The sequence below is a fragment of the Cutaneotrichosporon oleaginosum genome (genome assembly GCF_008065305.1).
Source record: "Cutaneotrichosporon oleaginosum strain ATCC 20508 chromosome Unknown ATCC20508_contig03, whole genome shotgun sequence".
Taxonomy (NCBI): Eukaryota; Fungi; Basidiomycota; class Tremellomycetes; order Trichosporonales; family Trichosporonaceae; genus Cutaneotrichosporon; species Cutaneotrichosporon oleaginosum.
The window spans coordinates 1,299,587-1,319,520 of record NW_027072172.1 but is presented as its reverse complement, the minus strand read 5'-3'; the positions used below and the strand labels follow the sequence as shown (position 1 = coordinate 1,319,520).

The window sequence follows — 19,934 nt, the reverse complement described above, 5'->3', positions numbered from 1 at the left end:
AATGGAGGAGCTGCCGAAGAACAACCTCCTCATTGTTATGCCAAGGTAGGACACATTGATAATCGGCTGACGCTAGCCTCTGCCTCGTGTTATTCCTCGCTGCCCTGGACCAGACGATTATTGCCACGGCACTGCCGACCATTGCGGGGCAGTTCAACGCCACACCGTCGCAGTACTCGTGGATTGTTACGGTGAGTGCGGGAGAGTGGAACCGAGGGCAAGCGCACCGACTCGATTTCCGCGTCCGACTGTCCCAGTCGGCCTCCCGGCCGAGTCTGAGTCGCTGACTCCAGTCGTACCAGCTCGCGATGACGCTCCTCACTCCGGTAAACGGGCGCGTGTCCGACATCGTGGGCCGGAAGCCGATGCTCTACGTCGCCATCGTGGTGTTTACGGTATTCTCGGCGCTGTGCGGCGCGGCCCAGAACGTCGAGTGGCTCATCGTCTGCCGTGCGCTGCAGGGCCTGGGCGGCGGCACGATCATGGGCCTGGTCAGCATCATCGTGAGCGATATTGTACCGCTCGAAAAGCGCGGGAGCTACCAGGGCTTTATGGGTGCGTCGTGGGGCGTTGCCGCCGTCGTGGGGCCCATCCTCGGCGGCGCATTCACACACATGTCCCGTAGCGGCTGGCGCTGGTGCTTCTACATCAACCTCCCGACGGCGGGCGTCGCGTTCGTCCTCCTCGTGCTGTACCTCAAGCTCAACAAGCCGCGAAACCACACGTTCGACGAGCTGCGGCGCACATTCGACTTCCTCGGCCTCTTCCTCATCATGGTCGGCAGCGCACTCCTCATTGTCGGCTTCAGCTTCGCTGCCGACCACGGGTTCGGGTACACACCGAGCATCGCGCTCATCGTCGTCGGCGGCGTGCTCTTCTGCGCCGCCATCGTCAACTGCCTCGTGACAAAACGCACCGCCGTCATCCCTGCCGTAAGTCTACGCCATCTCGTCCCACTCACCCCAGCGCCTCTTCAAGACCCGCACGACGCTCTTCTACACCATCGCGTCGACGCTGCACGCCGCGGCCTTTATCCCGTGCAACGTGCTCCTCCCGCAATTCTTCCAGGGCGTGCACGGCGCCGACGCTTTGCAAGCCGGCATCCAGCTGCTGCCCTTCGCCATCTTCGTGTCGTGGAGCACGGTGGTGGCGGGCCAAATCCAGAGCCGGCTGCGCATCGTCCGCCCCGTCACGTGGTTCGGGTACGCGGTGGCCGCGCTCGGCTTCGGCATCCTCTACGGCTTTTGGGACTGGGACCTCAAGCTGCCGGTGCAGCACGGGACGTCGATCGTGCCCGCTGTCGGCCTCGGCCTCTCGCTCCAGTCGCCCATGTTGATTCTGCAGGCCGCGATGCCGCTCAAAGACATGGCGGCCGTCACGTCGGCGTGGGTGCTCACGCGCAGCATCGGCGGCTCCGTCGGCGTGTCCGTGTACACGGCCGTGCTCAACTCGGACATGCGCTCGCAGTTCGCAAAGGTCCAGGACAGGTGGGGCGGGGGCGCGCGCGTGCCCACCTCCGCGGCGGGGTATGAGATCATCCACGCCCTCCCGGACGGGCCGATGAAGGAGGACATCTTGCGCGCGTTCGCGGACAGTTTCAAGCCCTGTTGGATTATGGCGATGGCTCTCCTCATCTTCTGTCTTACCATCACCGTGCCGACGCGCGCGTACTCGCTTAATCGCCCGCGTGGCGCGGCCGCGAAGGCTGACAGCGCCGAGGGCGAGACGCCAGAGAGCGACGAGGCACGCCTCGAGGCCAAGGTCGCGGAGGAGCAGGAGCGGGTGGCGCAGGGCGAGAAGGGTGTGAGTGGTGAGCCGATTAGTGTCGCGAGCACGCCGACCGCCGCCTCCAACGCCGCCTCAACGGAGAAGGAACGTGCGCCCGAACTCGAACGGGGGCGGGGGGTGGAAGCAACGCAGTAATCGCCCAATAGATCTGCGTCTGCGTCTGCGTCTTATATATTCTATAACATCTTGCGTCTTGATCCATGCAGCATTGCATTGTCCCTTCCCAAGCCTCCCGCTTCCCTCAAGCATATGTATGCATACAATAAGATCTAACCGTATACTTTTGTTGCGACAGGATGGCGCTCAGCGGTCTCTGCGCTTCGCAGCTCATAGTGGCCCGCGATCACCTTGACTTGCCCTCTAGTTGACGCTCACGAGCTTGACGTCAAACTTGAGCGTCGAGTTGGGAGGGATGCCGGGGATACGCTGCGAGCCGTACGCGAGCTTGGCAGGGATGGTGAGGCGACGCTCGCCACCAACAGCCATGCCGACCAGGCCCTGGTCCCAGCCGGCGATGACCTCGCCGCGGCCGAGGACGAAGTTGAAGGGCTTGCCACCAGTGTTGGCGTCAAACTGCTTGCCGTTCTCGAGCTTGCCGATGTAGCGCATGCCGAGGCGCTTGCCGCCCTTGGCGACGGGGCCGGTTCCGACCTTGATGTCCTCGATCACGAGGCCCGAGGGGAGGGTCTTCTGCGCGTTAGGGATGCTCATTCGGAGTTGGGTAGAGGGAAGATAGGATGAAGCATGCGGGGAAGAAGGGGTGACGAGGCTGAAAGACAAGGGACTAGACGAAGAGGTCAACCAGTACTCTGTGCTAGTGCATGAACTATGTCCATCCCTTTCACATGCACTGGCTCTACACAACTGCTCTACTCTCTCATGGGCGTGTCGCACATCTAGTTCTTCTTCTCGTGCTTGTGCTTGTGCTTCTTGCTCACCTTCTTGCTGTCCTTCTTGGGCTCCTCCTTGGTCTCCTTCTTGGCCTCCTTCTTAGGAGCAGGCGACTCGGTGGGCGCGCCGTCCGCCTCGACCTTGGCCTTCTTGGCGAGCTTCTTCTTCTGCGACCGCGACAGCTCACCCTCGGCCTTGGTGGGGGTCTCGGAGATCTCCTCGGCCTTACGCTTCTTGTCGACCTTCTCCGACTTGGGGGTGTCGGCCTTGTCGGCGACAACGGCCGCAAAGGTCTTGGCCTTGGGCTTGGGCTTCTCGACCTCGTCCTCGACGGCGGTGATCTTGCTGAGCATTAGTGCTGCTTCCTGCGGATATCAACTCACCCCTTGGGGGCCTCCTCAATGTCCTCAGCGAACTCCTCAATGTCGAACTCGTCCCGGTCGTCAAGGTCCGAGTACTCGCCATCCGAGTAGTCCTCGTCGTCCTCGCTGTCGCTCTCCCCACCCTGGTAAATGTAGTTGCCGAGGAGGTGGACAGCGTTGGGGCCGTTGGTCTGGAGGATGACGAGCTCGCCCTCGATAAAGGTGATGTTGAGCTGCGCCTGCTCGATCCGGCCCGGCGTCAGGGCGCAGAGAACAATCTCCTCGGCGACGTCCTCAAAGTCGTCGTCATCGGAGCCCTCCGAGCCCTCGGAGTCGTCCTCGTCGTCCTCATCCTCGTCCTCGCCCATCTCGTCGTCCTCGTCCTCGTCCAGCTCGTCGTCCTCGTCGGACTCCTCGTCAGACCCAACGACCATGTCGTCCTCGTCGTACTCGTCATCCTCGTCGTCCGAGTCGAAAATGTGCTGAGGAATGGGCGAGTGGGTCACCTTGACGACGGTGCGAGCGGTCTCGCTGTCCAGCTCCTCGGCGAGAGCAGCGTTGGTGAGCTGGAAGTCGCGGCGGACGTAGATCGGCACAGGCACTCCGGGCTCGAGAGTGAGGGACTGGAGGTTAGCATGGGGTGGGAAGCACAGAGAGGTAAAGGGCGAACGATGGCGGCGGCAAGGTTGCGAGGGAAGGACTGCTGCTTGAGGACCAATGTTTGGTGCGGTGTGCGGTCGGACCGCCTCCAGCACCAATATTGTTGACGGGAAGCAGGGTGGTGATGCTACCCCGTCTGCAGGCTTGCCGTCGCTCCTTGGCGGTTCAATGGGGTGCGTGACTTACCCAGAGGTTGAGCTGAAGAGGCGACATGGTTGATAGATGTGAATGAGAGGATGAGGTTGGAGGCAGATTGGAAGAGTGGATGATGGAAAGATGCCTGGGTGAGGGGCGGCAAGATTTCAGCTCAACTTTTGACAAGCAACGTGCATTGACCCCACGGTGGTGCCTGAATCCTGCACATGCCAGAATCAGCTTTTCAGGACTACACGTCATCGCCCACGTCATTACTCGCGTGGTCTTTATCAGCGCCAAGAGGAGGAGGACCGAGAATGAACGAGGTGCTTTATTGACATTACAGCATCTGCACCATGGCCCCGCCCTTGTCGACCGACGCCAAGCGCCTTCGTGTATGTTCAGCCTGGGGAACCTCAGTGGCTGACTTCAGACGGTGGTGATCGCATTCCCTGTGCTCGTTGTCACATCTGCCATCTTGTACCGACGAGGTAAGCATCAACTCGGAGGGATCGAGTGCGGCGTGGTCAGCGAGTAATAGCTGCTTCCTCAGCTACTTCCTCCGCGTCTCTTCTCTTCCACTGTCCCTTCGATGTCTACTTGACTCAATCCAAGCTGACTCCAGCATTCATGGGTGAGGAGCAGCGCCGCATCCCACGCCCTCAGGAGGTCCTCCGCCCCGAGGCAGGACAGGATAGTATCCTCCACCATGGCAAGGCGCTCGGCGGCGCTCCTTGGGTCCGGCAGGGTGATGAGGAGCAGCGGAGGTAGCTTAGCCGTCTTCCCTCCCTCCCTCCCTCCCTTCCTTCCTCACTCTCATCCAGCACCACCCCACGGCATAGTCCCCCATCAATAGCTAGTGCGCATTTTATATCTCTAATCGACGATAACCCCTGATAACTTAAGCCTTGGGGAGGACCTTGGTGCCAGGCAGCACGTAGGGGTTTAGCGAGTAGTTGCACTGGTGTGAGCGGAGCCCGGGAGAGCGGGGTGGTGAACAGCGCCTGACTCGAGGCAGTGTCGAGTGATGGCTGAGCCGGCTGCTGGAAAAATGCAACACTCACGTTAGAGTAAGCAACACCGGCACCGAAACTGCTGTCAGCGTACGCTTTGCTGCGATCTTACCCAGTCGAGAGCGCGACGGGCCACCCACGGCCTATTGTCAGCTGAGTCTGGCACGCAATTCAATAAGACATACGGCGGAAGAGGATGACGGAAGCGACAATGCCCGCGCCGAACCCGATGCCGGCGTTAACGAGGAGGTCCGCAAGCTGTGGTCAGTTGGTGTTGCGAGGGCAGATCGATGAGGGCCGCAATGTGGGCCGACGAAAGACGGAAGATGGTTGCGCGAAAGGCGCAAAGGGCGCAAAGGGCGCAAAGGGCGCAGAACGGCGGGCAAGAAGCGTCCGGAGTCAACAGGCCGCAATGCTCTGGTTTAGAAGACAGCGCATGTCTCATGACGCCATGTCCGCAGCGCCGACAACCTCATTGCTCAAACCCAGTCCGCAGGCAAGAACACGGCACTGCGCGCACTCGCCGAAGCTCGGCGGCTGCGGACGTCACCTGCTCGAGCTCAAGAGCGCAGATTATCGCGGTATTGTGAGCCCCTCCCCGTCCAGTCGTCCTGCGCCTCCTGCGTCTCCGCCAGTGGTGCGCGGCGCCACGCGCGTTATCGCCGGGAAGACGTCACATCCGGCTCTGTATGTCGACGGGCTCCATGTCATACTCACGCAGTTGTCAAACTGGTGTCAGCTCCATCCTCATCCCATCTCTTAAAGCTGCGCGAGTCCCGCAAGCACTGCGCGGCTCGGCGCGCAGCTCAGCCGCCCAAGCACAGGCCCTTGAGATCTCCGGCCTCGTGCCTCCAGAAGCGACGAGAGCGACGAGCACTCGGCTCCCACTCGCCGCGTACGCACCTTGCGGGCAATGATGTCCTCGGAGCGGACGGCGGGGACGGGGACGACGGCGGAAGGGGCGGGGGCGGCGGACATTTTGTGGATGATGACGACTGGAGAGCCCGAGAGTGGATCGGATAGCTTGGAGGAGGGCAGGCGCATCATCGCGTGGGAGTGACCGGAATCCACCCACGCGCGCCGGGGGAATGCGGGCTTTGAGTTGTGGCGCGGGGTCCCCGCGTTTCTGTTATGTATGCAGCCAGAGCGCTGGACTGTGTCTTCCGATCTGGTAACAGGCCATGCATGAGGAACTGCGGTGGCTTCCGCGTGCATAAGAGTGTGACGATGTGAGGTGCGGCTTGGTGGACAATTGTCTCAGAGCGTGGGTGTGGCACCTCTTGTCGTACCTCTTCACCGACAATCACCTGTCTTGCCTTTGCTTAAACATGGGCGCCTTGGCTTCATGTGGCAGCAAACACCTCCACGCCTGACCCGGCTTTGGACTCACAGATGCCCGTCTCGCATGGACATGCCTGCCGCTTCACGTCTCGTCAATCTCCGCAGCCGCTTGGGCCTCGTCCGTGCTGTGGCCGGCGGGATGAGGCATTGCGGCCATGCGACGAGTCAATAAACAAACAAGCAAGACTCACCGGGGATTGCAACACACTGCTCGCTGCTGCTCCTCATTTGCTCCACATTACTCTGTCCCCTCACCCAATCACGACTCCCGCGCCGGAGACAACCTAGTAGCGAAGACTCACTCCTGCTGGCCCGGTCAACACTCCTGGCGGACCCAGTCTTGCCTCCCAACCCCGCCTCTCGTCTCTCCATGAAGCTCGACATTGACCACATCCAGCATCTTGCTGCGCGTGCGGACGTGACGCCCAATACTTTCCGTGCTTCACCTCTTCTCTCCTCAGCTGACAGCAGAGACATACACAATTGTCGCGGCCTGCCTCTTCATCCCTATCACGGCCGCAATCTGGCACACGCCACATGTGCGGGACGCCTTCGTGGGCCCCAAAGTGTTTGTAATCTTCACGCACGAGATGTTCCACGTCCTCGCCGGCGTTCTCTGCGGCGGGCGGCTACATGCGTTCGTGATCGATCCAAACCTCGGCGGATACACTGGCGTCTCGGGGCTCAAACGCACCGTGCCGCGCACACCAGACCCGTATAGCTTGCCGACGCCGGAGCAGCTGTTTTGGAGTCCCAGTGTGGTTGTTACGCTCCTGGCGGGACCGCTTGGCAGTGCCATCATAGGGTTCCTTTACATCGTGAGATTGCAAGCTACGGCCTGGGTTGACGGCAGTTTGCGGGCTGTGCGTGAGACGATGGAGTGTACTTATACAGTCGACATCGTTGCCTCTAAGATCGCAAGCTTTACTATCGCACTCGGTCTACTCGTGGCGGGCGCGTACGCCATGCATTGGATGTGAGTTGTCAGTCGCCCGGAGTCGGGCTTAGTTAGCACCTACATGAGTGTATTCTGCTCCGAAGCCATCCTCATCGGCCTGTGGTTCGGCGCGCATGGCAGTGCCTTGCGCTTCCTAGGTAAGCAGCTTACTCCGGACCGTTGAGCTAACGCTAGTCCTCTTCTTTGGTATGTCCTCTGCCGGTCTGTGGTTGCGCTGAAACACGCAGGGGCAATGCACCTATTCTACACACTCTGGGACTACCTCGAGGACGCGGTGTTCGGCAAAACTCACCCCTCCGACTGCCAGGAGCTGCAGCGCAACCTCGGCCTCTCCGCAGAAGCATGGCTTGCGTTTATCTTTCTATTCGAGGCGCTCGTGTTCATGGCTGCCACCCTGGCGGGTATCTGCGTGTTCAAGGTACGTGGGTTGCATTGGACCAGCTGATGGCAGAAAACACCGGAGGAGATGTATGCCAACGCGTGAGTTTCTCAGCAAGCTCTAGCTGACGCCAGCGCGGGTTTCCTTCCGACATGACGTGTTGATCATGGTGAGGCACTGCCTCATTAACGACGATCATTGCGGGGCCTTACCGCGCACGGAATTACCGATGGATCGTCGTCATTCTCACAGCGGAACAGCGGAGTGACAACTCGCGGTGATCGCCGAGCGATGATTACCTCCGAGGCCAGATGCAGTTGTGAGAAGGACAGAGACGCAGAACTACATATGGCATATCATTTCAATTGACAGTGGAGCGGGCTGTTCCGCATGTTCGACGACATGCAATGGGTCGCAGTGGGGTGCGTCAACTCCTGCTGTGCCACGCTCTCTGTCATAGGGGCATCGCCGCTGGCAGTATCGCGGCCTCGTTGAGGCCAGGCTCCGATGCCCGATCGACACTGACGTGGCGTTGCACGCAGCAAGGGTTCCGCGTCTAAGATTCTGCGCAGTCCAGTAATGCAGATTATTTGAGATGAGCAGTAAAGCCGCGTCGAGCGCAGTCTGGCCCAGCAAGGCCAGCAAGCTTATCAGAGGCACTGCTGACAAGCAGGAAGCAGGGGGATGGCGTCAGAGTTGCTCAGCCCGCGGATTTTGCGCCTCCGCTCAGCCAGGCCGGCCAGGGCCGTCTTCGTCGGGCCATGTGTGCCGATAGTCCCCTCGCCGGCCGGCGTACGGCGTCTAGCGTACCAAGATTTCGATTTCGAGCCCACCGTGCCACCGTCGTCAAAACATCCATCCTCTTCATCCCCTCTCCCATATACCCGGCCCAGCGATCATGGCAGGCGTCGACCCCGTGGCCGCCGCCGCGCTCTCCTCGGCGCCCTACTCCGCGTCCGACCTCGCCGCCCTCGCCTCCAGCCTCGCGACTGTGCCCACGGAAACGCTCCGCGCCGCCCTCGAGGCATGTTCGGTGCCCTCGCGCTCGCCCCTCGCCGTATTCACAAACTGGGCGCGCACATTCGAGTGCCGCCCGCAGCGCGTCTTCGCGCCTACGACCCCGCTCCAGTGCCGCCAGATTGCCGAGCTGGCGCGGCGCGACGGCGCCACCGTGCATCCCGTTGGCGTGGGGCATTCGCCTTCCGACCTTGGGTGCACAAACGGATGGCTGGTGCGCATGGAGGGCGTGCAGGGGACGTTGGATGTGAGTCACCTGCTCTTGAAACGCTGCGCTCCAAGGCATGCTGCGTGCGCCGGGGCGCTAGCCCAGCGTCAGCGGCTGATTCCAGATTTCCCACACTGATCGCACGGCGACGTTTCAGGCCGGCACGACGCTGCATGCCGTCCACGCCTCCCTGGCTGCCGCGCAGCCGCCACTCGCCCTCCGCAACATTGGGAGCATCAGTGACCAGACGATCGGCGGCCTGATCAGCACGGCGACGCACGGCTCAGGCGTGACATACCCGGTCATCTCGGCGGACGTGCGCTCACTCGTCCTCATCCTCCCGCTGCCCGGCGCGCCAGTTGTACGCGTGTCGCGCGAGGCGGACCCCGCGCTCTTCGCCGCCTCGCAGTGCGGCCTCGGCGCAACCGGCCTCATCCTCGCGGTCGAGATCACCGTCGAGGACGCCTACCGCCTCGAGGAGGTCAAGGATGTATACGGCGTCGACGAGGTTATTGACAGCCTGGACGAGATTAGCTCGTCTGCCCAGCATGTCCGTGTCTGGTGGTACGCCAGTGGCGGCATGGTCGTAGCCCGTGCCAACAGGACATACATGCCTGCCAACCCCCAACCAAGCCTCATGGGCCACATCCTCGGATACCACGTCACACAGTTCCTCCTCTTTGTTAGCCGCTTCTGGCGCAACTTTACACCATATGTCGGCAAGTGGGCGTGGTGGCTCGCTGGGCGGCATAGTGTGACCGTTGACGACGGGTACAAGGTCTTCAATTTCGACTGCCTCGTGAGTGCCCTCATCTCCCGCGCCTTCGCTACTTTGCCGCCCAAGCTGATCCCAGTTCCCGCAATACACGTCCGAGTGGGCACTCGACGCTGCCGCCGCCGCCGACTGCCTCCGTGCGCTCCGCGACTATGTCGCTGAGGAGACAGCCGACCCCAACGGACAGCGCGTCCACTTCCCCGTCGAGATTCGGTGGAGCGCGCCTGACGACATTCCCCTTTCGCCCAGCTACGGGCGGCGCACATGCTGGATCGGCGTCGTCACATACAGACCATACGGGCTGCCCGTGCCCTACCGGGTCTTCCAGACGCGCTTTGCGCAGATCTGCGCAGCGCACGGTGGCCGTCCTCACTGGGCAAAGGAGCACTGGCTCGCGCCAAAGGATGTCGAGGAGACGTACGAGCGTTTCCCCGAGTTCCGGTCGGTGCTGCAGCGCGTTGATCCTCAGGGTGTGCTCCGCTCCGAGTATGTCAGGAGGCACATTCTTGGCGAGGACTTGCCGTTGCGCATGTTCAAGCGGCGCCCGTGAGAGAGGGTGGTGGTGGCGTGTAGTAGAATACATAGACTTTTAATGGTTACAGGATTGGGTATGGGGATGCGGGTTACCATTATGTCACTTGGTATCATCATGGTTCTACTCCTCGTCCGAATCTACCAACTGTTTGCCGCGATTACGTACGCGCCCAGCTGCGAAACGGTCCTTCCATGGCTCTTCGACCTGCTCGCGCTTCAGTTCCTTCGAGTCCTCTGACCTGCGCGCCTTCTTTGCCGGGCGGGTCGCAGCGGTAAGTCGGGCAACATCGTTGGCGAGCGTGCTTGCAAGGTGTGGCTGGTGTTTTAAGATCTGGCGTGAGCAACACTGTCAAGTCCTGTTCAGCACGAGGCTCCGCTACCTACTTCCAGGCCCATTTCGTATAAGGCGCGCTCCTCAGGAGAGTCACGGAACGCCTTGTCGTGTTCCATAGCTGCGGGTCAGCGGCAGCGTGGCTAAACGACTCACTGGAGATGCCCAATTTCGTCAGTAGGTCCTCTCCTTCGCTAGACGGTCCGGTACCGTCCGAGATCAGCTCGGTCAGGAGGCTAGCCTCTTCCTGCTCCGCCGCCTGGCTGGCCTTCCGCTTGTCGCGCTCCCGGCGGGCTGCGGTGACACCGTCCTCCTGGGAATCAGCGCTGCAACTGTGCAACATACCTCATCCCCACTATCATTCTCGTACTCGGCCTCGATCAGATCCAGCCGGAATCGATCTTCGTCTTGACGGACACGCTCAAGCTGAATTCAGCTATGCTCAGCGAAATGCTCACATTGTTCTTGACATATCCCCCGGGCCAGTAGCGGAAGAGGTTGTGGACCCCAAACAGCTCGCCTTTGTCGCTCATATCCGTCGCGCCCTCGTAGCCCGCATGAGTTCGGCGCTCGAATGTGCCTTTGTTCATTTGACGAGAGCGCTGCTGCTTGTAAACTTGGGTCAGCACTCCACGAAGGTCAACGTACTTTGCCGCTCGTACATCAGTTCTTCCACAGTGCCTTGGCCGATGAGCCGATACACATCCACGGGGCGAGTTTGTCCAATGCGGAAAGCGCGGTCCATGGCTTGCAAATCATTGGCAGGGTCTGGGATCAGCCATCGGGGCACTCGCAGCCAGACTGAACGCACTCCAGTTGGGATCAAAGATCACGACCTTGTTGGCCTACACATGAGCTTCTGTGTGACGTGTGTTACTTACGGCAGTGAGGTTAAGTCCTACGCCGCCAGCCATTGTGCTGACAAGCATGATTGATAGGTCGCCATCTGGGTCCTGGAACCTATCCACAATGCCCATGCGGTCCGCCTTGTCGACTTCGCCTATGAACAGTTCGCAGCCAAAGCCAGACACTGACAAGAGTCAGCATTGAGCATCGAAGTTGCCCACGAGATGGAGTGGTATTTATAAACTCATGAATCATGTTGAGCAGCCGGACCGAATTGGAGAAGACCAGGACTGTCGTCAGCGTTCAACACCACGGAGGACGCACTCTTATTCTTCTCCTCGGGACGCAAGCGCCACTCCCTCAACATCTGCACCAGTAGGAGCCATTTGCCGCAATTATCGGGATCCCTCATGCTCAGTGCTACCCTGCTACCTAACTCACAGTGCTGCCTCGATCTGATTATGACGGTTGGGATCGTATGTCAAACCCACCTGTAATCAGTGAGTGTCTCAGAACCTATCTTACGCAAAATTCAAAGAGGCGCTTAGCCGTGGCTTTCTGGAGTTAGTGAGCTCTCATATTGCTTGATCCGGCTCACGACTTTTGGCGGATCATTTGGGCCTGGTAGTGGTTAGTATCATGCGCTAGCCGCGACCACATACTGGAGTACAAGAGGGCGAGGTGATTTGCACAGCGCCCAAGAGCGTGGAACCTGGCATCAGCCAAAGCATAAAGTCGTTAAAACGCACATCTTCAAGACGGCTGTCCGATAGTCGTCACCTTGTGAGTTGACCTCTGCGCAACAAGCCATCCGCCTGGCCCGTCAGTGAGAGTACTGGGCGCCCCCAAACCCACATTCTGCCCGATCCGCAGTCGCAAGGATTTTTGGATCCGAGGATGAACATCATGTCTAGCGCGTCAGCAACAGTGTTAACTCGACTAACCAGCCGAATCGACAACCCGTTTGTACACTGCCTCCTGATTCTTGGCGAGGGGGCACAGCACGACCTTATCATGCTTTTTAGGTAGCTGTCGTGTCAGCCGTTACCTCAAAATCACGCACCTCATGAGCAATCAGTCCTTTGTCGCGGCGAATGTAGAAATGAGGTAAAACCTTGTCCTTCAACTCTCCTACACGTTTCTGTATATCAGTACCTGCAAGCAAAGATAACACATACAATGGCCTGGACAACCTCGAACAAAGTGCCGTCGCGTCGATGGCCACGTGTGACGGGCCTCGCTGCAAATGTCTTCCACTGCTTGAACGTGCCGGCCCAACCGCGATGAACCTAAGCAGGTCAGTCACGCTCACTGACATGCGCACAAAGTCGAGAACCGACCACATCTCTTCCATGCGATTTTGGATCAGAGTACCTGTCAAGGCAAAGCACGTGCCGGCGCGAAGCTTCTTCACGGCCAAGGTTAAAAGCCCAGTGGGCTTCTTTAAGCGGTGCGCCTCGTCCACGAACACGGTCCTAGCATGGTTAGCGCTCAAAAGGGAAAGCCTCACGAAAATGGGGCTGTCTTCAATTCGTCTGCAAACTTGATGCACATCTCATAAGAGGTCAACACTTGGCGGGCGTGAGCACGGCGGCAACGGTCACTAACAAATATCGAGGTATCCAAGTCGCATAGTCTCAATATCGCCTCGATCAGAGCTGGAACGTAGGACTTTGTACTCGAAGAATCCCCACTGCATGTTAGCGGCGATGTGAACTATGCGCACAGTGTCCAACTCTCGGCTCCACTGGAAGTTAGCTCCAACTTCGGTGTGGCGCAGCTCACGTTGTCAACGAGGGATGTCGGACACACGATAAGGGCGGTTGGCCACCTCTTGGCGGCAATGCTCTGAACATTGGTACTGCGGATGAGATGCTTGCGGCGGCCTTTGTCCTCAGCTGTGCCCGTCTTGCGCATGATAGCTGACAGCTGTATGTCAGCATAGTCTTGGCTTTGCGAGTACAAATGCGATGACTTGTACAGTCTTGCCCAATCTGTTCTGTCAGCGACGTGTCGCAATGGTTACCCACCCCATATCATCGCCGAGGATGCCGCCGTAGCCCCTCTTGTACTTGGAGTAGAAGAATTCGACTCCATCGCGTTGATAATTGCGAAGAAAACGATTGATAGAGGATGGTATCACCATGGACGAATCATCCGAGTCGATGTTGTGAGGCCCAATATTGAGCTGCTGCTCCGTGCACGGGAAAGCCGGACGCTCTTTGACAGCGATGACCTTGGAGCCGATTGGCACAAGCGAGTGTTCTTGAGACTGCGATGACGGAGCTGACGTTCGCAGTTGCGAGTTGTCAGGGGGTGCAGTGGTCAGCGCAGGGCACGGCGAAACTCACTACTAGAGCCCTCGTCGTCAGAGTACACCTCCTCGGTCTCATCTTCGGTATAGACTTCCTCTTCCTCTTCCTCCCCGGGCGCCTCATTTGCTGCTGGAAGAGGTCGGTTGGATCCCCAGGGCGCGATAATGACATCTTCACTGTAATCTTCCTCGTCCTCGCCAACTTCGCTGCTTTGCTGTTCGTCCCCTGACAGCTGGGCGTTGAGGTCTGCAGCTTGCAGGGCGGCGGCGGACGGCTTGATATCGAAGTCAGACGGACGGCTTGGCTTGATTTCGGGAGAGATCTGTAGCTTCACGTCGTGGTGCGAAACCACGGGTTTGACGTCCGCGCTAACGTGAGGCTTCACATTGCGGCTGATATTAGGCTTCACGTCAGCGATATGTGGTCTGATGTCGTGCTTGATGCCGGCCTCAGGCTTGACGGAGGAGGTTGTGCCCGACTCTGACTTGAGCCATGAAAGCAGGCCGTTTCCAAGCGCACCAGGAGGAGCGTCATCGACACGGGTCTTCCTAGGTGGTGGAGCTCGTGGTTCAAGTGCGCGCTGCTTGAGGGTGATCTCGTCGGGTTCGGTACCTGGAGGCAGGGCTACAGTCAGCGGCATCAGGGTCGTCGAACTCACATGCAAGCTCTACTAATGGGTCAAAAGGCAAGATTCGCTCTGGCATCAGTGATGCCTTCCCGGAAACCCACGGCCTTCGTACTGCAGTTCGCGTCCCCCAGAATCGACCCCCGGTGTCCCGTCGGAGTCATCGGAGTCGTCGAGGTTCTGACGCTTGCGTGGGTGCACGATCTCTCGCTTCGGCTTAACGGGCATTTTGAGAGGCTTCTCGCCTTGCGCTTTCCTAGCCTTGTTTGCCTTGCGTACCTTCTCGCGCTCCATAAGGTACATCTGCTCCTCCTTGTAACCATTTGCGTCTTCCGCTGCATCGAGATCGAAATCATCTTTTGGAGCTAAAATCAGCGACAGAACACAGACATAAGCTGACGAGGAGACGCGCGTGAGGCCTTTGGCTTGGTATCCGCCTTTCCCGCGCCTTCGGGATGCTTGGTGTGTGGCTTGCCGTTGCGCTCCATGTCGCGCTTCATGCCAGACCGTCCTAGTGTGAGCAATAAAGAACGAAAAAATAGCATTCAGGTCTCACTCAATGGCTTAGAGCTTCTCATGTTGTCAGCCATTCATTGTCGTGCGACGCAGACAACGAAGGATGGAGATTGCGATGGCGACTGTGAGTGTGGAGGTGGAGGTCAATGGGTGATTCAACCTCAACAACAACAGTAACATTACTCTCCCACGGTCAACTATCCCACGGTCACTCCGCACCTCCACTTTCGACCATCCCCGGTCCGACTTTCTTCGAGACGCGGCTGCCTTACCTCACACCACCCCGCAATGAGCAGGCTCCTCTCTCACCCGCTGGGGCGCCTGCCCCGGCTTTCCAGGAGCTCTCCGGCTCCTCGTATCCTTGGCGTTCGCTTCGCCAGCGAGGCGAAGGACCAGGACATCCGCAAGAAGTACTCTGCGACCCTCCTGCTACCGAAGACGGACATGCCGTTGCGCGTGAAGAACCCGCCTGCGACCGAGGACAAGTTCCGGCACCGGACGACGGACGAGCTTTATCGCGAGCAGGTGGGATGTGATTTTGCATGGCTGACAGCAGTATGCGAGCAACGAGGGACCGGTGTTCGTGCTGCACGACGGACCGCCGTACGCGAACGGCAACCTCCACATGGGTGGGTGCGGAAATGGCACGTCTGACTTCAGGGCATGCGCTCAACAAGATCCTCAAAGACATGATCAACCGCTACAATGTGATCCGCGGCCGCAAGGTTCAGTGCGTCAGGCCCGTCGGGCGTTTGCCTGTCTGACCCCAGCTACATTCCCGGTTGGGACTGCCATGGCTTGCCGATCGAGCACAAGGCGCTGGCGGCGCTTGGCGTGAGTTGAGAGTGTGCACATATTGCTAACAGTACAGAAGTCTCACACGTCTCTTGACCCAGTGAGCGTGCGGCAAGAGGCGCGCAAGTTCGCACTCGAAGCCATAGACGTCCAGAAGGCCGAGATGAAGCAGCTCGGCGTCATGGCTGATTGGGACAATCCCGATGGCGTGTACCGCACCCTTGGTAGGTAACTATGCTTCTCACCACGCTGCTAATTTCAGATCACGAGTATGAGATCCGTCAGCTCAAGATGCTGCAGATGATGGTGTCCAAAGGTATGGGCGGCAGCCTGGTGCGATCCTGAGCGGCTGCTAACATCAGGATTCATCACACACCGCCTCAGGCCCACATACTACTCGCCTTCTTCGCGGACTGCTCTTGCGGAAGCAGAGCTCGAATACACAGACCTTAAATCTACTTCGGTATATGTTGCGTTCCCCGTCGCCGAAGATGGGATGACCCCACGCCTGCAAGAGGCGTTCCAGAAAGGCAAGGAGATCAGTCCGGAGGCTAGCTTGAGTCTGGCAATTTGGACAACGACACCATGGACGCTCCCGGCAAACATGGTGAGTGCGAACCTGGTGTTCTCCCCCTAATGTCAGGGAGTATCGGTGCACAACGAAATTGTGTATGCTGTGGTGCTTGATCGGGAAAAGCGACTTCTTGTTGTAGCGGAGGAGCTCCTGGAGCCGCTCCAGGAGCGATTTGGGAAATTGGATGTCGTGGACCGACTGGAGGGTTGGTTAAATCATCTGAAAATTGCTCACTTTCAGGCAAGGATCTCGTTGGCACCAAGTATCGCAACCTTTTCCACACGGGCGATCACTCGTCGCTCCCAACAATCTTTGCGGCGGACTATGTTACGCCCGAGTCCGGAACAGGTCTTGTCCACTCCGCCCCAGGTCACGGACATGACGACTACGACGCGTTCCAGGCTCAGAACATCCCGATGGATGACCTGCGTTGTCCCGTCGATGACGAGGGGCATTTCACAAGCGAAATTGTCCAGTGGTCCGGGAACGAGGCATTTTCTGCTCTCGTTGGAAAATATGTCTTGGGCGCCGGGGCCAAGTTGATGATCGAGCAATTAAAAAACTCGGGTGTCCTGCTGGCTGAGGAGAAGATTGAGCACCGCTACCCCATCGACTGGCGGACCAAGAAGCCCATTATTATTCGGGCAACGCCCCAGTGGTTCTGCGATGTCGGGACTCTCAAACCGTCCGCGGTCGAGGCAATTGAAAACATCAATTTTGTTCCTCCTAATGGTAAGCTCTGACATGGTGTGAAGTTGCTGACAGCAGGGCGCAATCGACTTTCTGCCACTGTTCTCTCGCGCTCCGAGTGGTGCATTTCACGCCAGCGTAGTTGGGGCGTTCCAATCCCCTCCCTTTTTAACGCCGAAGGCGAGCCTTTACTCACTGTGGAGTCGCTCGAGCACATTATTTCTGTACTGCGGGAGAAAGGGGTTGACCACTGGTGGTCCGGATCCGACGAGGAGTTTGTGCCTCCTAGTCTCGTAGGTCAGAAGCTCACGAAGGGCTTCGACACGCTCGACGTCTGGTTTGACAGCGGCACGTCGTGGTCGCTGATTGCGGATGCTCACTTGCGACCGGCATCTGAGCCATTAGCTGATGTCTATTTGGAGGGATCTGACCAGCACCGTGGATGGTTCCAATCATCGATCCTCATCCGGCTGGCAGCGCTGGAGAAGGTCGGTGACAAGCCGATGGCCCCATACCGGAACTTAGTCACGCACGGCTTCTGCACGGACGAAAAAGGCAACAAGATGAGCAAGTCGCTGGGCAACGGCATCTCCCCGATGGACGTGGTGAACGGGAAGAAGGTTGGTGGAAGGCGGTGCCACATCCGCTAACGCACCACAGGGACGGGACGCTTTCGGATCCGATACTCTGCGCGTGTGGGCTGCTGGGGCTGACTACACGCGCGACGCCTCGATCGGGCCCTCAAGTATCTCACATGCCGCTGAAGTGTTGCGCAAGTTGAGGAGTACTCTGCGTTTCATGCTTGCCAACACGGCGAGCGCCACACCCCTGCCTCTAGAGCGGGTCCAATTGACGCTAGTAAGTCGGCAATTTATGTTCCGCAGCTCGGGAACACCTGACCCTGACCTCCAGGTAGAACGATATGTCTTGCACGAGCTAAGCACCCTGGAGCAGGCGGCACGAGCAGCGTACAATGACTTTACTTTTAACAAAGGTGCGTTGCTCGGGAGCAAGGCTAGGTGCGAGTGCGGGGACGGTGGCGCGTTCCGCATGTGGTGGGCTGTTGTGCTTCTGTGGAATATGGGCTTACGGTTTCAGTCTTGCAGGGTGTCGCCAGTTTCACATCGTCAACCCTCTCGTCTTTCTACTTCGACGTTGCCAAGGACACACTGTACTGCGACCCTGTGGACGGGGCACGGCGGCAGGCCATCATTGCCACACAACACTACGTATGTCTGATCTGGACCTGCTTGAGATTGCGTTTGCTAACAGGGTTTCTCAGGTGCTAAGCGCCGTGCTCAAGATTGTCGCTCCTATCGTCCCACACCTCGCCGAGGAGGTCTACGAAGCCATGAGCGTGGGCTCCCCACAGCGCAAGAAGTCAGTATTCCTGGAACACTGGACGGACGGGGTAAGTCCGAAGCCGGGCCTCTCCAAATTCTGCGGGGAGGTTTCGGGTTTTGCTTTTACCTGCGGCTGCTGACACAATAATTCAGGAGAGCTGGATCGACACAGAAGCCGCGGACCACATGGCCGCCATCCTCGCCATTCGGAACGAAGTGCTGGGCATGCTTGAGACGGCACGGCAGGACAAGTACGTTAGATCCAGATTCAGCTGCTTCCGCGGCTCTGGCTTGTCCAGACGTAATGCTGACGCCGTGTCCATCAGGCACGTACGAGTGCCTACCGAGGCTGCAGTGTACCTTAACGTGTCGCCCTTGATGGAGAGCTTGTTGAAGAGGCACGGTGAGTCGGGGCTCTCACGGATAACGGACCAAGCCGTCCTCGTCGCGACCGCAAACGCGGACGGACGGTGGGCGGTCGGGATTATCGGCAAGCATGTGCAGGAGGGCAGGTGGCCTTGGGGCATGCGGGTGTGCGATGGCTGGCGCGTCCTGGCACGAACAGCATAGTCTGGTATCGGGCACTAACCTCTCAGCGGCTCTTCTCCCAAGCATTTTGGGAGTGTCAAGCGTCGAGTTTACGACTCCACCAGCGTCCACGTGGAGTGTGACGGCGCCGCCATCAGAAACGGGTGAGATAACAACGCCCCGGTTTACCCGTGATCGTAGAACATGCTGACAACAGTATCGATCACGCTGGCTCCTGCGCCCGGCCACCAGTGCCCCCGGTGCTGGTTGTATACGGCGCCCGCGGAGACGGCGCTGTGCGGGCGGTGTGACAAGGCGCTTGGACAGCCCGCCGCGGGACAGTAAAATGGTGGGGTTGGGATATGGGGAAATGAGTGGAGACTTGGCGTCATATCGCGCCCCAGAGATCCAGAGATCTGCTCCATTAGTTTCTTTATGGCATCGCAATCACCTGTCCGACACGCACGGCACAGACAGGCTACGGGCTGCCGACTGCGGCTACAAGGAGTCAGGTCGGATCTGTAGTCGTACTCTCGCCTGGTGTGCGTGTCCACATGCACATGACCTCCTCGTTGCCGGTCTTGCCAAAAGGTCTGTTGTCGTGATCAGAGGTGGAGTCGAGCCGTCCGCCGTTCCGCCGTTCCGCCGTATCGCCGTATGTCGTGTCGCATTTGTCGTATTTGTCGTATTTGTGGTGCGCTGCATCTCCCACGGAAAACGGCTGTTGTGCCTCGTGAACGGCGTCATCACTCCTGCCCACGCCCGGTGCCCAGCTGCTCAGCTGCCCGAGATTGCTCATGCCATGGCCTATACACGGCGGTCATGCCCGAGGAATGCTAAGATCTGACGGCAGAGGGGGCATGGGGTGGTTACAGATGCCCGAAGCCCTGGCCAGCCGGCGTGTCTGCCGGTGATGATGGATGATGGATGATGGATGATGGATGACGCGCATGTTGCGCAGGTAGAGAGGTGGAGAGTGGAGCGCGACTGCTAAACTGAGCCACTCCCAGTACCTGCCTCCCTACTATCCTGCATGATCCTGCAACTCCTGCACCACAGGTTCAAGTCCTGCAGGCAGCCAAGTCCCACTCCTGCAGGTGCACCGAAGAGTTTGTTGCCGGCTTCGGCGGGCAAGGGAGGCTGCCCGCTTGCCCAATTATCCAGGCCAAATATCCACGGTCCCCAACAAAAAAAAAACATGAGCTTGCCGGACCTCGGGGCTAGGGGTTGGTCGGGGAACAGTCATTGACCATCCCGGCTCGCCTGACTGTGCCTCGGTGGCTCGATAGGTCGATAGCCTGATGCGGGTG

General features: G+C 59.0%; 8 protein-coding genes across 8 annotated transcripts, besides 2 other annotated features; 6 read left to right on the top strand and 2 right to left on the bottom strand.

Moving 5' to 3' along the window:
• Window position 1: 1 nt before the first annotated feature.
• COLE_03718 (uncharacterized protein) lies at window positions 2–1,923 on the top strand (the record flags this gene model as incomplete). Its single annotated transcript, XM_018420212.1, has 4 exons — window positions 2–45; window positions 77–191; window positions 294–932; window positions 967–1,923. 4 exons carry the CDS (start codon window positions 2–4, stop codon window positions 1,921–1,923), a joined length of 1,755 nt encoding a protein of 584 aa, XP_018281594.1.
• A 225-nt stretch (window positions 1,924–2,148) lies between these two features.
• On the bottom strand, window positions 2,149–3,914 carry COLE_03717 (uncharacterized protein; the record flags this gene model as incomplete). The annotated part of the gene is made up of 4 exons (XM_018422187.2): window positions 2,149–2,478; window positions 2,727–3,024; window positions 3,063–3,664; window positions 3,888–3,914. 4 exons carry the CDS (start codon window positions 3,912–3,914, stop codon window positions 2,149–2,151), a joined length of 1,257 nt encoding a protein of 418 aa, XP_018281593.1.
• Window positions 3,915–4,192: 278 nt separating this feature from the next.
• COLE_03716 (uncharacterized protein) lies at window positions 4,193–4,607 on the top strand (the record flags this gene model as incomplete). The annotated part of the gene is made up of 3 exons (XM_018422186.2): window positions 4,193–4,231; window positions 4,270–4,327; window positions 4,462–4,607. 3 exons carry the CDS (start codon window positions 4,193–4,195, stop codon window positions 4,605–4,607), a joined length of 243 nt encoding a protein of 80 aa, XP_018281592.1.
• Window positions 4,608–5,113: 506 nt separating this feature from the next.
• Window positions 5,114–5,122: a sequence feature (Short protein (COLE_03715, TXT09781.1) was converted to a misc_feature.).
• A 630-nt stretch (window positions 5,123–5,752) lies between these two features.
• Window positions 5,753–5,827: a sequence feature (Short protein (COLE_03715, TXT09781.1) was converted to a misc_feature.).
• Window positions 5,828–6,560: 733 nt separating this feature from the next.
• COLE_03714 (uncharacterized protein) lies at window positions 6,561–7,683 on the top strand (the record flags this gene model as incomplete). Its single annotated transcript, XM_065626306.1, has 8 exons — window positions 6,561–6,627; window positions 6,662–7,021; window positions 7,088–7,166; window positions 7,203–7,285; window positions 7,323–7,334; window positions 7,376–7,566; window positions 7,600–7,628; window positions 7,662–7,683. The coding sequence occupies 8 exons, from the start codon at window positions 6,561–6,563 to the stop codon at window positions 7,681–7,683; spliced, it is 843 nt and encodes a 280-aa protein (XP_065482387.1).
• A 742-nt stretch (window positions 7,684–8,425) lies between these two features.
• Window positions 8,426–10,077, top strand: COLE_03713 (uncharacterized protein; the record flags this gene model as incomplete). The annotated part of the gene is made up of 3 exons (XM_018422185.2): window positions 8,426–8,791; window positions 8,877–9,551; window positions 9,607–10,077. 3 exons carry the CDS (start codon window positions 8,426–8,428, stop codon window positions 10,075–10,077), a joined length of 1,512 nt encoding a protein of 503 aa, XP_018281589.1.
• A 105-nt stretch (window positions 10,078–10,182) lies between these two features.
• Window positions 10,183–14,768, bottom strand: COLE_03712 (uncharacterized protein; the record flags this gene model as incomplete). Its single annotated transcript, XM_018422184.2, has 31 exons — window positions 10,183–10,392; window positions 10,446–10,513; window positions 10,549–10,705; window positions 10,738–10,818; window positions 10,851–11,008; window positions 11,041–11,160; window positions 11,204–11,237; window positions 11,274–11,422; window positions 11,460–11,528; window positions 11,563–11,645; window positions 11,680–11,729; window positions 11,764–11,796; window positions 11,837–11,859; window positions 11,901–11,950; window positions 11,988–12,053; window positions 12,094–12,148; window positions 12,183–12,267; window positions 12,302–12,379; window positions 12,417–12,527; window positions 12,563–12,713; window positions 12,749–12,809; window positions 12,847–12,931; window positions 12,965–12,985; window positions 13,024–13,167; window positions 13,202–13,232; window positions 13,269–13,557; window positions 13,590–14,177; window positions 14,212–14,250; window positions 14,283–14,543; window positions 14,579–14,689; window positions 14,735–14,768. 31 exons carry the CDS (start codon window positions 14,766–14,768, stop codon window positions 10,183–10,185), a joined length of 3,495 nt encoding a protein of 1,164 aa, XP_018281588.1.
• Window positions 14,769–14,982: 214 nt separating this feature from the next.
• Window positions 14,983–18,969, top strand: COLE_03711 (uncharacterized protein; the record flags this gene model as incomplete). The annotated part of the gene is made up of 18 exons (XM_018422183.2): window positions 14,983–15,219; window positions 15,251–15,323; window positions 15,355–15,424; window positions 15,465–15,528; window positions 15,566–15,713; window positions 15,752–15,805; window positions 15,852–16,096; window positions 16,133–16,268; window positions 16,304–16,795; window positions 16,832–17,373; window positions 17,414–17,611; window positions 17,666–17,747; window positions 17,852–17,982; window positions 18,036–18,164; window positions 18,250–18,347; window positions 18,423–18,499; window positions 18,693–18,788; window positions 18,842–18,969. The coding sequence occupies 18 exons, from the start codon at window positions 14,983–14,985 to the stop codon at window positions 18,967–18,969; spliced, it is 3,000 nt and encodes a 999-aa protein (XP_018281587.1).
• A 1-nt stretch (window position 18,970) lies between these two features.
• On the top strand, window positions 18,971–19,471 carry COLE_03710 (uncharacterized protein; the record flags this gene model as incomplete). The annotated part of the gene is made up of 1 exon (XM_065626305.1): window positions 18,971–19,471. One exon carries the CDS (start codon window positions 18,971–18,973, stop codon window positions 19,469–19,471), a length of 501 nt encoding a protein of 166 aa, XP_065482386.1.
• Between the last annotated feature and the right edge of the window lie 463 nt (window positions 19,472–19,934).